Source organism: Panthera uncia (genome assembly GCF_023721935.1).
Source record: "Panthera uncia isolate 11264 chromosome A1 unlocalized genomic scaffold, Puncia_PCG_1.0 HiC_scaffold_16, whole genome shotgun sequence".
NCBI classification, from domain to species: Eukaryota; Metazoa; Chordata; class Mammalia; order Carnivora; family Felidae; genus Panthera; species Panthera uncia.
The window spans coordinates 5620472-5638797 of NW_026057576.1; the positions used below are offsets into that span (position 1 = coordinate 5620472).

The window sequence follows — 18326 nt, forward strand, 5'->3', positions numbered from 1 at the left end:
ATACATACCTTATAACAAGTACCTAATAATTTAAGCATATAGCACATTAACATGAAAAATATAACTACAATATTAGCTATTTTAGATGATTGTGATTATAGCTTTTATCAGGTACAAAAGATAACAATTTTGGAAACCATAGCTAAGTAATTTTGAAGTTTGAAATAATGCAATTTCGATAAAACAATATTATAACTAAAACTTCAACCAGAATTTAGTTGGGTCACCAGCTATTTCTAATTGTATTGATTTCATCTTTTCTTTCCAGATTACTTTGAAAGTAGGTAGCAGACTGTTATTATTTAAAAAAAATATATTTTTTTAACGTTTATTTATTTTTGAGACAGAGAGAGACAGAGCATGAACAGGGGAGGGTCACAGAGAGAGGGAGACACAGAATCTGAAACAGGCTCCAGGCTCTGAGCTGTCAGCACAGAGCCCGACGCGGGGCTCGAACTCACGGACCGTGAGATCGTGACCTGAGCCGAAGTCGGACGCTTAACCGACCGAGCCACCCAGGCGCCCCACAGACTGTTATTATTAACAAACATAAGTTTTCATGAGGAATGTAAAGCATACTCACCACTGACAGTTACTAGAACTAACCTGTCCTGTCATTTCAGGAGCAACAGGAATGGTGGGCCATAAGAAAGAGTAAATTGCAAAAAACACCAGCCATATAATTATGCTTCCCCAAATTGCCAGATGATTAAACTGCAGAAAGAAAAATATTACAGAAACCCTTCAGCCTTTTCCATTTAAAAGGAAGAAATTATTTAACTCTATCAACTGTCCAGGCCATATGTTCTCACGTGAAGAAAATGACACTCTTTTGATTTCTTGACACTTGAGCTTTCCTTTCTAACATCCTTCTCAGAATAAAGTTTGAACAGAAATCGAGAGGGGTAAAAATCTGACCTTATCGTATATGTCCTGCATGAATAATTCTGGGAAAATGGCAGAAGTTGTGATTCTTAGACTGAATGAAACTGGAGGGTTTTCTGTGCATATCAAGTCCCTATGTCAGTCAGATCAAGGTAATCTTGGGTGAAGGATCACTGTCTGCGCCTGGGGCTAGAAACTGCCAAATTCTTAATGGTAAATGATAAGAAGGCAGGTCCTTCTGTTGATCTGATCTGTTGCCTTGTATGATTTGTGTTCGCAGAGGAATCGTCATGACAACGAGTAGGAGACCTGTGCTCTAAACCTGGTCGTACTGGGTACCTCAGAGTTATCATCTGTGCATAAATCAGTGATTTGCTAGATGAGATAATCTCTTAAGGGTTCAAGTGCTGTCATCCTAGTAGGTACTGCTCATTGCTTCATCCTATCTGAACAACAAAAATATGGAGGGAAAAACCCCAGTCTGCTGTTTATTAGAGTATTTATTGTTACTTGTTTATGAGTCACTTTCAAAGGCAGTTTTTTACACTGTTTGGAAATCATCTCTTACTCAAAGGATTTCTCTCTTGTGGTCACGTAGGAGATGGTGGAGAAGAGAATCCGCTCAAGAGTGTGAGCTTTAAACTCTTCTAACACTTGAGTGCATTTTCATGTAACCATTCCCTTAGAGTTGGCATAAGCATGAGCTGCAATGTGAGGCATCCTGCGTGGCTTGGATCCCAGGTGGGTTTCTGTCGGGACCATCCCCTGGGGGACAGCAGTAAGCCACCATTGCTGCTCTAAGATATATCCTGTTATCTCTGCCCTGGCTCCTTCTCTGTACCTAAATAGTGGCTTGCAGAATCTTCTTCCCCAGTGAAGAAGCACAAGCTCCCTCCTGGACTCTCCACACAGGGCAGAGCAGCCTCTGACCAAACGGGAGAACCAGTCCCTTTTCTTTGCTGCCCTGATCCCCAGGCTCCTTCCTAGCCAACATGTGAGCTGGAGGGCAGGAGCCTGGTAGCCTGTAGGCCAGAAGAGACCTCTGTGTTTTGTTCAGCCTGCTTTGGCCTTGAAATGATGCCGTATTCGTAAATGAGATTCACCGTATGTGGATAGTGTAAGGTCATCGTGGATCTAAGAAGCATTCATACTGCAGGGAACTTAATAACAATTAAAAGGAGGAATAGAAAATAACTGCTTGTTTATGTTACCTTAATGCAGTATAATACCACATTTACAAGTGGTGTGCCTTATGAATTGCTAATAAAATAATTTTTGTTCGACACACTTCAGTCCCACCTTTATGTTGATGTTCAGTTGGGGACAGGAGCAGTGAGAACTGTGTTGATTACACTGGAGCAGAAACTCATGATATGCTACATAACCTTAGCTCTCCAAAAGTGACAGACCGGTTAAAATTCATTTTCTGTCATAAACTTTGGAGTGCAACTTGGAAAACAACTGATTTATAGGTGTATATGTACCTACATATAGATTCACTTAAATTACTGATCAGTTTATAAAACATTCTACGTATCAGAAGTTCCACTTTTAATAATATCCTAGGGAAATTATTACTCGTGTCTGTAAATACACAAGGACATCTGTGTTCATAACAATACTGATTATATATCATTTACTGTAACAGAAGTTAAAAAACAATTATTCTAAAAATATAAATAATAAGTATCCAAGTGATAAAATATTATACAGTCATTAAATGAGGTATAAATGTTAAAGATATGGAAAAATGTTAAAGATCTAGTGTCTAGTGAAAAAAAGCAAATCATAAACTATTAGGTACATTAGAATTCTATTTTTATGAAAAATAAATAAATAAAACAAAGACTGAAAAATAGAAACCAAAATGTCCGTGTCATTGACATTGAAACGTATAAGCAATTTTTATTTCTTTCCTTTTCTGTATTCGCTAAATTTTCTATTATAGTTCTGTACTGGATAATAATAATTAAGGATCTCAGTTAATATCATGATAAATTGAATCTATGTAAGATATAAGGCAGGGAAATGAATTTTTAAAAACATTAGATGATTAACATGCCATCATCAGCTTAAATCATCATTTCAATATGCAAAACAAAAGAAGGTAAAATATGAAGAACAGAACAAGATGCTTATTTTCTAAAGTTTAAAAAGTAAATCAACATGCAAACAACTATACTGGACTGAAGAACTACCCTGAAGAATACTCACTTTATTCCAAGATAGTGTCTCTAAACCAGCTTTCAGACAAACAGTAACAACTACATACTGTGCAAAGAGATGGAAAGGGGAAATAGATTGGGAGAATGTATTAAAATTTCCATTAGGGTCCACATCACCCCACTCCCTCCCTGACTCCCCCTACCCCTGACCCCCCTTCTCCATGTCCAGTGAACTCTGGTGCCATAGTTGCTAATTGCTTTACTAGCTTTTAATTAAGGAGAGAATGTATTGCCTCTCAGTAAGTGCTTCATATTTAGAAGGCCTTCAAAATATGACAAAAGCCATGCTTCTATCATGAGCTTCTATTTACATTCTTTATAAATGGAATGGAAGATTTCTTTCTGATTAGAAATCCAAGTGCCATCGATAAAAAGCACAGTTGAACGAGGGAGATTGAAATCGCCGTAAAAAGCATTTTGGCTTATTCTTGGCCTTTTGCATTTGGACATATACATACTTTAGAAATAGCTCATCAGGCATCTGGGGCTTTTGATTGAGATTACAGTAAATCTATAAATCAATGTGAGGACAGCTGACTTCCTTTATAGTATTGAGTATTCCAATTAATGAGCATGGTACATTTCTCCATTTAGACGTTCTTAATGTTTCCAATCAAGTCTTATAATTTTCCTCAGAAGTCATGGATGTCATTTGTTAGATTTATTCATGTTTTTCCTATTTTTGATACAATGGTAAAATAGTATGTAAATTTTTTATTTTCCAAATATTTATTGTTGGTATATTGAAATAGGATTTCTAATTTTTTAAATATTGGCCAATATCCAGCAAGCTGCCAGCCTCTCTTAGTAACTGTAATATTTTATCTGTAGAATTTTTTTGTGTTTTCTGTGTGCACACTTGTGTCATCTATGGTTGAAAACTAGCTTTTCCCCTTTCAACGTCTTGTGCTCCTCCCCTTGTCTTACTCCTCCACGATGGCGAAGAAAGGTGGGAAAACCAAGCAACTTTCTTACTTTTCATCTATTCTTAATATCAAAAAAAAAAAAAAAAAAGCTTTCAGTGTTCCATTAAGTATGATTTTGTCACAGTGTGGGTTCCTGTGCAGCAATAGACGTGTGATACACTCGGTGTTTAAAGTCCTGCTTTTGAAGCAGACTTTATGTCCACTCTTCTCGCTCTAGACTCAGCGTTGCAGCTAGCCTGCGGCGTCCCATCTAAGCTTCTCCAAAACCTTAAGGGTGGCAAGGCACTGGCCCCTGCCTACCAGTCCAAGTTCGTCTTTGCCATTATCCTGAACCTCCCTTGCCCGCCACACGGTTTGCGCTGGGCTTTAGTTCCACTGGCCGCCTTTAATTCCCTGAGAGCATCAAGGCAGACTCTACCTCCCTGGAGGTTTACTCCATTCCTCCAGCTGCTGTGTTTTGGCTTAGTGCTTCCTCCAACTCACTGGCACTGGGAACAGCATGATGTCACCATGCTGCCCCCGCCAACTCTCCCATTTCTCCCCTGACCTCTCATTTTGAGGTTTTTAGCATTGGTGCCGTCCCCTCTACTTCTTTGGTTGCTGTGCTGAACTCATTTTGCCATAGTTTGTTGTTGCTGGTTTTACTGTGTATATTCATTTTTTGTCTTAGGAGGTTGAGATTCCTTTATATCAATTTACTCGGGCATCTTAAGAGGAATATCATTTATGTTTGGATGCATGCATGTCTATGTGTGAGGAGGTCTGAAAAGAAGGAAATTTACTATATGCGTATGTCCAAATAAATAAGAAAATACTACCTAACCTCATTTGATGTTTAGGAAGATATAACACAGAGTTAAAAGCCACGCCCATTATCATGAAGTAATAACGACAACCAGCTAAAGTGAAAAGAGGCAATATGCCAATAAATTGCTTCTTACGTAGAAGAAAACATGAGGAAGAACATGGTTTGTGGTTTTGTTCTTCCAACGTGTTGTTAAGTGAAAAAAAAAAAACCAAACATGCAGAGGAATATGTTTCCACTTGCAGACCAAAAGAATAACATACAACATTGTGAATAAGACACAAAACTCAGAAGCCATAAATAAAAATATCAATAAATTTAACTACATAAAACCAACATGCAGAATACATGCATGACAAAAATGGCATGAAAAATAATATGCAAAACTGGAAATACATTTATGTAACAAATATGGGGGGAAAATTAACATCCTTAACACATAAATATCTACTACTACTAATAAAAAGACCAACAACCCTATAGGACAATTGGTAAAGTAATTCAACAAACTTTTATACACACACGTACAAAAGAAATGAAAGGGTTTTTTTTTTACTTCATGCACATACGCTATCCTCAAAGCAAAAACTGCAATAGAATACCATTTTACCTACTCGATCAAAAAGTGTGGTAAGACTACCGCCAGTGGGGGCTTAGGGAAACTGATATTCTCATGACTAACTGTGTACAACCTATTTGGGGGATACTTTAGTAATAATTTCCGAGATTCACAGTACTCTCTGATCCAGCCAGTTACCCTTCTAGAAATTTATCCTACAGATCTACCTACCCGTGGGCATAAAGAATAGACTCTGCAACACTGTTGATAATGGCAAAGGACCCAGAACAATCTTTCCACTAATAGGAGACTAGTTAAGTACCATCACCCAGGTATGCTGTGTAGTGAAAAAACAAGATATAAAATAGCATCTCCCTACTTGTACAAAAGAAGAGGATAATATACATTAGGTACATGTATTTCACATTCCTACAAATTACATATGTGTGTGTATATATACACACACACAACACACATGCATATGCAACCACTGTTCCTCCTTGGAAAAAGTATGGGAGCATGAGGGAGATTTAAAACTTATGGAATTCTTATAATGCTTGAACTTTTCAATTAAAAACTAGAAAAAGCGATTGAATCATATGGGTAATCTTACCGTATAAATGAAATTTCCAAGAAACAAATAGTCTGTAGTGTAACCCCCTTGTAAGACCATATCTGAAAAATGAAAAAGTCATTTATTTATTTTTATAGAGTTTTAAATACAGATTTGAATTTATTTTTACCAAAGGTACCCATATTGGCCACCAAAAATGTTTCTCAATTATTGGTCATATTTCTAAAGTGACAACGATGCTCGCTTCACCTGTCGTTGTGACACTTTCCCATTTCTCACTCCAAAGATATATTAAGCAACAAACGAATCAGTAAATTGCAAGAAGCACATGAATGTGATTATTAAACCTAGTTTCACATGCAAATAAGCCATCTGGGAAACCGAAAGTCCAATCCAATGAGTGACGCTGGAAAACAAGATGAGGATTTTCAGGATTTTGAAATAACACCTCTGACACTATTCCTTTTCCAGGATTACTAAAATAATAAACCTAACAGGTAACTTAAATTTACAATGGAATTTCATAGTCTCTTCAATTATTGCTAAATCTGCTATAACTTATGAATTTCATTCTGTATAAAGAGTCAAAACTATCTCAAGATTAGGATGATTTTTTTTCACTTATTTTCACTTTTTATTTTTTTTTTAATGTTTATTTTTGAGAGAGAGACAGAGACAGAGCATGAGTGGAGGAGGGGCAGAGAGGGGGAGACACAGAAGCAGAAGCAGGCTCCAGGCTCTGAGCTGTCAGCACAGAGCCCGGCGCGGGGCTCCAACCCAGGAACCGCGAGATCATCATTACCTGAGCCGAAGTCGGACGCTTAACCGACTGAGTCGCTCAGGTGCCCCTTATTTTCCCTTTTTAAAATTCTCGAACATATACTGGTGCTTCTGGTCCTGGTTGATATGGAAATATTGGGGTGCAAATCCCTGATCTTAATACCAATTCAGAAGCTCACTCATTCCATTTTCTCCTGATTAATAACTCACTAAAAATACACAAGGCTCATACCCTTTCTTAAAATTATCTGCAGTGGAATATTAGGGCATCTCATTGACAGAACCTAGAGGTAAATATGTGGGGTCACCTAGGGAAGTGACAATGAGTCTGGATTGTGTATAGACCTAGCTTGGTGAGTTTTATTGGGAATGGGGTGACAGTATAGATGAGAACAATCTTTTAGCTGCCTAGAAACAGGGAGAAAACTGGAAAAAAAGGAAAAAAAAAGGCCATATTGACTTATGTTGTCCAACTGCATATTCACAAAGGGAAAAGAGAAAGGGAAGCTTTGTTGGGTCACCAGGGAAACTTCCACTATGCACATGGTGATGTGAAACAGAGATTCTTTTCCTTCTGGATACTGTACAAAATCAATGATGCAAATAGAGAAAACCTCCACAGAATCTTTGTCGGGGTAACTATGAGACAAAAACAAAAAATCCACAATCTCAGAAAGCTAATTAGAGTTTCGAAGCAGCTAAGGTGAGCACAGAAGCTGTGCTTGGTAAGTGATGGTCAAGGCTCCAGGGTGAAGCAAATATCAAGCTGGCTGAGGGCAGCAGACCTCAGAAAATATCGGCAAAAATACTCCCCTTAAAAGAAACTTCTTCCAGTAGCTGGGAAAGAAAAAGCTGGTTTCTTGAGGAATAATACAGAAGTAGCAGGCACAGCATCAATAAAAAGAGACTGTAGGGAAAAAGGCAGGATAGTCTGTTCTACATGATTTATATGGTTATTATCCACTATACTGTACTATACTATATATACTATACTATACATTTGTGTAATGTATAAAATATGTTTGAAAATGGTTTGAAAGCAAATAAATAGAAGACCAGCAAAACTTATTAGATGATGTATACTCACCAAGGAATTTTGGGAAAAAACCTATTTTACTCAGCTAACAAAGAAATGATTGGAGAAGCCAGAGCAAAAAAGGCTTGTTGTGAGCATTTGGTACGTTAATTGTAGAATTAAAATGAAGAAAGCAAAACCAAAAACAAACATAGTGTTAGAATAATCAATATGATTGTGGTTATTCGGTGCCCAGACAATGTGGAAATGATGTTAATTCATACAATATCTGAGGGCATATGTGAATGAGATGGGAAGTTGAGTAAGTTTGCAGATTGTCTCAACTATAATTAGGAGTCAAATAAGAACATTCAAAGCTAACAATCAAGTAATGGAATTATAAGTTTATATAAAGTGTAAAGGTTTACCATGTGCAAGATAATGGGATGCTAGAGGAAAGGGAAGGGAAATGGAAGAATGGGAAACAAAATTTTTTCATACTTGGAAACAAATGGATTTGTCCAAAGAAAGAGAGCAATGTCTATTAAACTTATAATAAAAATAAGCATAAGAACAAAAATCCAAACCTTCCTGAATACCAGAAGACAGTACACAAGGAACTCACAAAGAAATCCAACCGCATAATTAAAGAGTAGAAAAAATATATTAAAACAGGAAATGTGAAGTCTGAGATATTGCAAAGAAAACCTATTTTTTGGAAAAAAAAAAACATCTCTCTGATTATATCTCAAGAACAAAACAGTTCTATACTGTATACAAGCAACAGGCCTTAAAAAAAAGTAATTCATAAAGTTTGAAAAGCAAATTACAGGAAAGGAAAATACAAATTAAAAGCATACAACATGGTATTAATATTAATTAAGAAATTGAGGGTGAAGAGAATTAAACAAGCACTTTATAATGCCAAATGGTACAAAATGCAATGAATGTGAAACAACTTGGAGTACTGGAAGAACAAATAACATTTCTAAACCATAAACTATGAGAAATTAAAAGGGAAACAAATATTTTAGTAGGAGAAGACTTTCACTCACCTTTCTCAGTACATGACAGATCAGTGACAAGAAAATTAGCAAGACCAGGACTCTACCTGCCACCCATGAAGAAGTAACAGTACTTTTCCTCTTGCTATAGTCAATTAGAAAATTGGATGGGGGGCACTTGGGTGGCTCATTCGGTTAAGCGTCCAACTCTTGATTTCGGCTCAGGTCATGGTCTCATAGTCACGAGATGGAGCCCTGCTTTGGGCTCTGCAGTAAGCATAGAGCCTTCTTGGGATTCTCTCTCTGTCTCTCTCTGTCTCTCTTTCTCTGTGTCTCTGTCTCTGTCTCTCTTTCTCCCTCTGCCCCCTCCCCTGATTATGTATGCGCTCTCTTTCCAAAGAAAGAAAGAGAATTGAATGAAACATATGAAATAATTTCTTCAGACATTGGGTAAAAAGCAGCACCGGACTGTGATCCCTGAGAGACGGGTAAAGAGACCCACTCCTGCCCTTGCTTCCATACCTGGAGGCAATTTCTGGTCTGTGCAGGGAGGAAGAGCCCAAAGATGGGTCAACACTTTGGCTAAGTTAATGAGACAGAGATTGGACCTTAGAGAGGTGGCTGGAATTTGTAGAAATGAACACTGGAAATGAGGGAACTATGCAGAGAATGAGCTCCAGAAATTCTTTGGCTGAATGCCAATCTGTATATGTGTACTGAGAAATTTCACAAGGCCACCAACGAGCAGTTACTGTGGGAAACCAAGTTACCACAGAACTGTGAGTCAAAACTTGCCAGATCTAATATAGAGCTAGAAATTACTCTTATTTCCATGGGCCAAAGTAAAGAGACCTTATTCAATATATGAAGCATTCAGTAGACACCCAAGAAGAGATAACCCTTGTATAGGAACTAAATTACTTCTTAAGTAAAAGATACTCTAGACTCACTTGAAGAAGAAGAAAAACAAATCTTAGAACGATCAAACTATTCATAAGGAATGTAACTTCCTGTAAAACCAAAGTCCAAGTATTTAAATGTATACAACAGAAAACATTCAACAGCATAAAATTCACAATGTCCAGCACCCATTATAAAATTGCGGTCTATGAAGAAGCAAAACTTTGAACCACAGCCAGGAGAAAATTGGCCGTAGAATCAATAGAAAAAAACAGATACTGCAGTGAATTAGCAGAAAAATCTTTAAGATAGCTATTACAGTTACACTCAGTCATTTGAAAGAAAGCAATGAGAGAAAGATGTAAAGAAGAACTAAGTAATATTTCTAAAGATGAAGAGTATTAACACATGAAAGGAAAATGTCACTGAATTATTGTTAACCTCAGAGAGGCGGCTAAGTAAAAGACCCAGTGAACTTAGGCAAAAGAAACTAAAAATGAACCACAGAGAGAACAAAGATGGTATAAATGAACAGAGATGTGGGAAATATCAAGAGTTCCAACAGATGTGTGCTTGAAGTCCCAGAAAAAAAGGAAAGAGTGAGAGAAAAATATATATAAAAAGAAATGATCAAATTTTTCCATATTTGATGGAATCTATAAATCAGCAGACCCCAAGAGCAATCTCCAGAAGGATAAATGCAAATAAAACAACACCAAAGCATGTCAGTATCAAATTGCTGAAAATCAGCAATGAAGAGAAAAATCTATAGACTACACAAAAATAGAAAACATAATACATGAAGAGGAACAAATAGGAAAAATATCAGACTTCCCAATGAAATAGTGCAAATCAGAAGACAGCAAACATTTTTCAAGTGTTGAAGAAAATAAACTTCCAATCTAGAATTCTGTACACAGAAAATTTTTTTCAAAATTGAAGGCAAAAGTATTTTGAGAAACAAAATTTGAAAGAATATCCATTTCCTTTAAATTTAAAAAGAATTTAAATTATCTTTAGATGCTTATGTTAGAAAAGGAGGCTACAAAATCAATGACCTAATCTTCCAACTTCAACAAGTTGGAAAGGAGCAAATTAAATCTCAGTTAAATAGAAGGGAAAGGAATAATAAGAGTAGAAATTAATACAATAGGGAAAAAGACAAACAGTATATAAAATCAGTGAGACCAAAGTTGGTCTTTTGAAACTGTCAATAAAGTTATCTAGCTGCACTGATCACCACAAAAAAAGAGAATTCAAAATTACCAATGTCAGTAATGAAAGAGAGAATTATCAGTAGTTATCAGTATGGGTATCACACATAATAAGGGAATACTATAAACAAATGTATGTCAATAAATGTGACAACTTGGATGAAAATTTAAAATTCCTTGAAAGATACAAATTAACAAAATAGATTCAATAAAAAAAAACCCCTGACCATCCTTATATTTAATAATAAGATTAACTTCATAATTAAAAACTTTCCTGGGGCTTCATCAGTAAATTCTATCAAATATTTATGGAAGAAATAATACTAATCTTAAACTTTTTCAGAAAATAGAGACAAGGGAAACACTGCCCAAATCAAGAAGCAAGCACTACCCTGATTCAAAATCCAGACCAAGAATATTATGGGTTAAGTCAGACAAATATCTCTCATAAACTTAAGTACAAAATCCTTAGCAAATATAAACAAATCAAATCTGAAAATAATCACCTTAAGAGATGCATTTAAAAATAATTTGATCAAATCCAAAATCTGTTCACAATAAACAGCTTCAGCAAACTAGAAATTAAAAGAAACTTCCTCAACATGCTAATGGACATCTATGGAAAAGCTAATATCATAACTAATGGTAAAAGGAATTTTTCTTCTTAATATTAGGGAAAAAACAAAACATGTCCACACCTACCACTTCTGTTTAAAATTGTTTTGAAGGTCATAGACTGTGCATTAGTGCAAGAAGAAAGGAAAGAAAAGAAGAAATAAACCTCTCTTTATTCACAATGTGGTATATATAGAAAATACTAAAACGGCAAAAAAACAGTTACTAGGAAAATTAGTGAATTTAGCAAGATCACAGGGTGCAAGTTATTGTGAGAAATAAAATGTATTTCTATATGGTAACAATGAAAAGTTGGAAAATAAGATATAAAAATACCACTTACAGTAGCATCCAAAACTGGCATAGTGATGGATAAGTTTAACAAAAGTTGTGCAAAGACTGTACATTAAAAACTACAACAAATTCCTAGGAGAAATTAAAGACAACTTAAATCATTGGAGAGATATACTATGTTCATGAACTTGAAAACTTGATAATATTAAGATGTCATTTCTCCTGAAGGTAATCTATAGACTAAATTGAAATCCAAATCTCAGTATTTTTAATTAGAATTTCAACTGATTTTAACAATTTTTATTGAAACTCAAAGGACTTAGAATAGCCAAAATTTTTTCAGAGAAGTTATATTACCTGGGTCAGGATTTAAATATGAAGTATAATTATCAAGACAATATGGTCTAAGAATAGATTTATGTCAGTGAAACATAGAGATTCCAGATACAGATCCATTCATACAGCTTCAAAGATGCCAACATAATTCCATGGGAAAAGCACAATCTTTTCAACAAAAGGTACTGGAAAAACTGGCCATCAATAGGCAAAAGATAAATCTCAACTCTTACATCAATCCATAAACAAAAATTAAGATCAGAAAACTGAAAAACAAACTTCTAAAAGAAAACAGTATTAAGTGTTTGTAATCTTGCAGTGAGCAAAGGTTTCTTAGGATGAAAACAAAACACAGACCATAAAAATGTTTGATAAATTGGACCTAAATTTAAAACTTCTCACTTTAACAATATTAAGAAAATTAATCAAGCCATAGATTAAGGTATAAAAATTACAGTGTATACGTGACAAAGAACTCTTATCCAGAAAGAACACTAGCAACTCTGTGGGACAACTACAACAATTCAATTAAAAAATGGGTAAAGTACTTGGAAAAAAAACCTCCCTCAGAGGAGGTATACAAATGGCAAACAATCACATGAGGAGATGCTCTATATCATTAGTCATCAGAAAAATACAAAATAAAATCACAAAGAGCTAGTGTATAATATTTTAGTGATGTTGTAAACAGTAAGTGAGACATGATAAAATGGGGTGAACTTATGCACATTGGATTTCTAATTTAAGATTATTTGATAGGAAACAGTCAAACATGCAGAATCTGTATGTACATCATACATGTAGTCCCTGATTTATATGTATCCAAATTGCAAATGGCCTCCCTATAGGATTCGCTTCTATGGTAACAGAACCTTTCCGAGGCTTTTCTGTGAGGCTCTCGTGCTCAGGTCTTCATACTTGCACCCGCCACCACTCCTGCCTTCCTGCCTTGAGAGCCTATAAACCACAGCTGCTGGAGGTACCCAACTGCACCTTGCACCTGACCACCTCGACCTCTGTGAACTCTGAGAGGGTGAAAATAGTGGTATCTGAGCAAGTCAGTGACACCATTGGAAGTAAATTAAGGGGAGAATGCATCCCAAATTCTAAATTTTTAATGACCTTTTGGAATATAAGATTTTCATTAGCTATAAATCACCAGAAATACAGTTAATACCATAGAATGCAAAGCATATTAAAGCATTAAAAACAGTGCAAACGTTTTTACATATATGTAAAATCATTCCTTGCCTATTTCTTTATTTCTTTACACTTGTACTAGAGCAGTAATTCCCAAACTTGTCTGTACTTCGGAATCTTCTGGTGAGCTTCACAAACCACTGATGCCTGTGGCCGAACCACAGAGATTGTGATTCAGGTCGTTTGGGGGTGGTTTGGGCTTCTGGAATTTTTAAAAAAATCTCTCACTGATTCTGACGTACAGACAAGTTTGGGAACTGCTACATATACTAGAAAATGGTAGGGATGATGATCCTCTCTCTCTCTCTACTTACTTTCAAAGTCCTGCATTAATAGATGTCATGTGATACAAGTTAAAACATAACACTATGTAGATAATGTAAGTTTGGTCAGTTACATTTAGTATGACACATTTAGGCTGAATTTACAAAGTAGGAACCTGGAAACACTGGTTGTCATTTCACAGAACTCCCCGATGGTGAGTGAGAGTTTGTGATTACGTGGTTTGCTTGCCTGTTAGTTACGGAACGCCTTTAAATTTGAACATGTATTATACCTATTTGTGTGGTGTTGTGGGCAGTTAAGTAATTCAGTCCCATTAATTTGTAAGGAAATTTGCAAAGATTATTTTATCTTAGTTACTCCTCTGTCCCACCCAGTAAGCACAAATAATCATAATTGTTTATTTCTTGTAGAGAATGTAAGGGTGTTGTGTGTGTGTGTGTGTGTGTGTGTGTGTGTGTGTGGGTGCACGTGTGCACATGCTGGGGGACATTTTACATGTTATGAGATTGAAAATTTTAGTGAATCTTAGAGAAGAATGCTTAAAAATGAATGTTTTAAAAAGAATTACTGTATTTTTAAAAATTGTTTTAAAAGCAAATTTTATTTTACTTTTGAGAGAAAGAGAGACAGAGTGTGAGCAGGGGAGGAGCAGAGAGAGTGAGAGACACAGAATCCGAAGCAGGTTCCAGGCTCTGAGCTGTCAGCCCAGAGCCCAGTGTGGGGCTCGAACTCACAAACCCTGAAATAATGACCCAAGCCGAAGTCGGATGCTTAACCGACTGAACCACCCAGGCGCCCCAAGAATTACTGTATTTAATACTTGACATTTAACAACAGAAATTCCGTAAGATACAAATTTAATAAAACCATAGTATTTCTTGTTCTGGATTTGCATTCATTATTACCACAGTGGTTCAAATTCCTTTCTCTATTTTGAGGATGAGCTAAGATCCCCCAAATATAGTCTATTTATTGTATACAATAAGTCTTTACCAGATTTATTGACACATAATTTACATACCATACATCCACACATTCAAAGTGTGCAGCTCACTGGCTTTTAGTATATTAACAGAACCAGGCAACTATCCGCATCATCAGCTTGAGAACACTTTCCTTCCCTCACAGAAGAAACCCCAGACCTCTTGGCTATTACTGCCCCATCCATCCCCCAGCCTTAGGCAAACACTAATCTGCTTTCAGTCTTTATATGATTTGCCTGTTCTGAACATTTCATGTAAATAGACTCATATAATATGTGGTCTTGTGACTAGCTTCTTTCACTTAGTGTAATGTTTTCAAGATTCATCACTGTTGTAGCATGATCGATACTCCATTCCTTTTTGTTAATAAACACTATTCCATTCATTGTATGTATATAGCACATACCCGTCATATATCCATTCATTGATTAATGAACATTTGGGTTATTACGAATAAAGCTGCTATGTGTACAAATTTTTCTGTGGCATAGACTTTCATTTCTCTTGGGCATATACCTAACAGCGTAATTGCTGAATAATACGGTAACTCAATGCTTAACCATTACAGGAAATGCCAGACCGTTTCCCAAAGGGGCTACACCATGTTACATTCCTGCCAGCAGTGCATGAGGGTTCCAGTCTCTACATCTTTGCCAACAGTCATTGCTGTCTGTCATTTTGATGATAGCCACCCTAATGGACATGAAGTATTACCTCATTGTGGTTTTAATTTGCATTTGTTTAATGATTAATGATGTTGACCATCTTTTCATGTATTAGTTATTTGAATATCCTCTGGGGAGAAAGGTCTATTCAAATCTTTGGCATGTTTTAAAAATTGGGTCTTTTTGTCTTTTTACTGTTGAGTTGTAAGTGTTCCTCATACATCCCAGATAGAAATCCTTGTTATAATGTGTAAATGCTTTGTTCTATTCCGTGGGTTGTATTTATACTTTTTTATTGAAGTATAATTGACATACAATGTTATATTAGTTTCAGGTGTACAACATATTGATTAGACAATTCTATTCATTACTCGGTGCTCACCACAGTAAGTGTTAGTCACCATTTGTCACCATAAAAAGTTATTACAGTATTACTGACTCCATTCTCTATGCTGTATTTTTCATCTCCATTTATCTATTTCACCCATTCCCCACCTACCTGCCATCTGGTCACCAACAGTTTATTCTCTGTATTTGTCTAGCATTTTGTTCAATTGTTTTATTCAATTTGTTTTGTTCATTTGTTTTGTTTTTTAGATTCCACATGTAAGTGAAATCATACGGTATTTGTCTTTCTCTGACTTAACTTCACTTAGCATAATAACCTCTAGGTCTGCCCATGATGTCACAAGTGGCAAAAAAAAAAAAAAAAAAAACAAAACAAAAACCTTGTTCTTTTTTATGGCTGAGTAATATTCCATTGTATGTATATGTATGTGTGTGTATGTGTGTGTATGTGTGTGTGTACACACATACCACATCTTGTTTATCCATTCATCTATAGATGGACACTTGGGACGCTTCTGTATCTTGGCTATTGTAAATAATGCTGGAATAATCCTAGGGGTGTGTATATCTTTTTGAAATTCTGTTTTTGTTTTCTTTGTGTTAATATCCATTAGTGGGATAGCTGGATCATATGGTGTTTATATGTTTCATTTTTGAGGAACCTCCATACTGTTTTCCACAGTGGCTGCCCCAGTTTGCATTCCCATCGACAGTGCATGAGGGCTCCCTTTTCACCACATCCTCATCAACACTGATTTCTTATCTTTTTGGTATTAGCTATTCTGATGGGTGTGAGGTGATATCTCACCGTAGTTTTGATTTGCATTTCCCTGATGATCAGTCATGTCGAGCATCTTTTTATGTGTCAGTCGGCCATCTGGGTGTCTTCTTTGGGAAGACATTCAGGTCCTCTACCCATTTTTAATCAGATGCCTTTTTTTTTATGTTGAGTTCTTTTTGTATTTTGGATATTAACTCCTTATCAAATGTATCATTTGCAGATATCTTCTCCCATTTACTAAGTTGCCTCTTGTTTTGTTGATGGTTGCTTTTGCTGTGCAAAATCTTTTAGTTTTGGTGTAGTCCCACTAATTTATTTTTTCTTTTGTTTCCCTTGCCTGATGAGACATGTGGATAAGTGTGTTGCTAAGCCTAATGTCCAAGGATTACTGTTATATATTCTTTTAAATTTTTTAATTTCAAGTCTCACATTTAGATTTTTAATCCATTTTGAATTTATTTTTGTGTATGGTGTAAGAAAGAGGTCTAGTTTCATTCTTTTGAATGTAGCTGTCCAGTATTCCCAACACCAATTTTTTTTTGATTTTTAATGGTTTTTATTTTTATTTTTTTTTATGAAATTTATTGTCAAATTGGTTTCCATACAACACCCAGTGCTCATCCCAAAAGGTGCCCTCCTCAATACCCATCACCCACCCTCCCCTCCCTCCCACCCCCCATCAACCCTCAGTTTGTTCTCAGTTTTTAACAGTCTCTTATGCTTTGGCTCTCTCCCACTCTAACCTCTTTTTTTTTTTTTTCCTTCCCCTCCCCCATGGGTTTCTGTTAAGTTTCTCAGGATCCACATAAGAGTGAAACCATATGGTGTCTGTCTTTCTCTGTATGGCTTATTTCACTTACCATCACACTCTCCAGTTCCATCCACGTTGCTACAAAGGGCCATATTTCATTCTTTCTCATTGCCACGTAGTATTCCATTGTGTATCTAAACCACAATTTCTTTATCCATTCATCCGTTGATGGACATTTAGGCTCTTTCCATAATTGGGCTATTGTTGAGAGTGCTGCTATAAACATTGGGGTACAAGTGCCCCTATGCATCAGTACTCCTGTATCCCTTGGGTAAATTCCTAGCAGTGCTATTTCTGGGTCATAGGGTAGGTCTATTTTTAATTTTCTGAGGAACCTCCACACTGCTTTCCAGAGCGGCTGCACCAATTTGCATTCCCACCAACAGTGCAAGAGGGTTCCCGTTTCTCCACATCCTCTCCAGCATCTATAGTCTCCTGATTTCTTCATTTTGGCCACTCTGACTGGTGTGAGGTGATATCTGAGTGTGGTTTTGATTTGTATTTCCCTGATAAGGAGCGACGTTGAACATCTTTTCATGTGCCTGTTGGCCATCCAGATGTCTTCTTTAGAGAAGTGTCTATTCATGTTTTCTGCCCATTTCTTCACTGGGTTATTTGTTTTTCGGGTGTGGAGTTTGGTGAGCTCTTTATAGATTTTGGATACTAGCCCTTTGTCCGATATGTCATTTGCAAATATCTTTTCCCATTCCGTTGGTTGCCTTTTAGTTTTGTTGGTTGTTTCCTTTGCTGTGCAGAAGCTTTTTATCTTCATAAGGTCCCAGTAATTCACTTTTGCTTTTAATTCCCTTGCCTTTGGGGATGTGTCGAGTAGGAGATTGCTATGGCTGAGGTCAGAGAGGTCTTTTCCTGCTTTCTCCTCTAAGGTTTTGATGGTTTCCTGTCTCACATTCAGGTCCTTTATCCATTTTGAGTTTATTTTTGTGAATGGCCAACACCAATTATTGAAGAGACTGTCTTTCCCCATTGTATATTCTTGCCTCCTTTGTTGTAGATTGACTGTATAGGCTTGGGTTTATTTCTGGAGTCTCTATTCTGTTGATTCATGTGTCAGTTTTAATGTCAGTGCCATATTGTTTTGATTACTGTAGCTGTGTGGTGTA

At 36.3% G+C, this 18326-nt stretch overlaps 1 protein-coding gene across 4 annotated transcripts in view; it reads right to left on the reverse strand.

Annotated features, from left to right (window-relative positions):
• The window catches only part of LOC125933671 (phospholipid-transporting ATPase IB-like), a 222555-nt gene that overhangs the window by 35159 nt on the left and 169070 nt on the right, over positions 1–18326 (reverse strand). For all 4 annotated transcript variants that reach the window (XM_049646742.1, XM_049646740.1, XM_049646743.1 and 1 more), the window contains 3 exons: positions 6014–6075; positions 3100–3156; positions 607–714 (listed from right to left, as the gene is read on the reverse strand). In XM_049646742.1, the coding sequence (XP_049502699.1) occupies positions 607–714; positions 3100–3156; positions 6014–6075 (227 nt within the window). The remainder of the gene's footprint in view (positions 1–606; positions 715–3099; positions 3157–6013; positions 6076–18326) is intronic.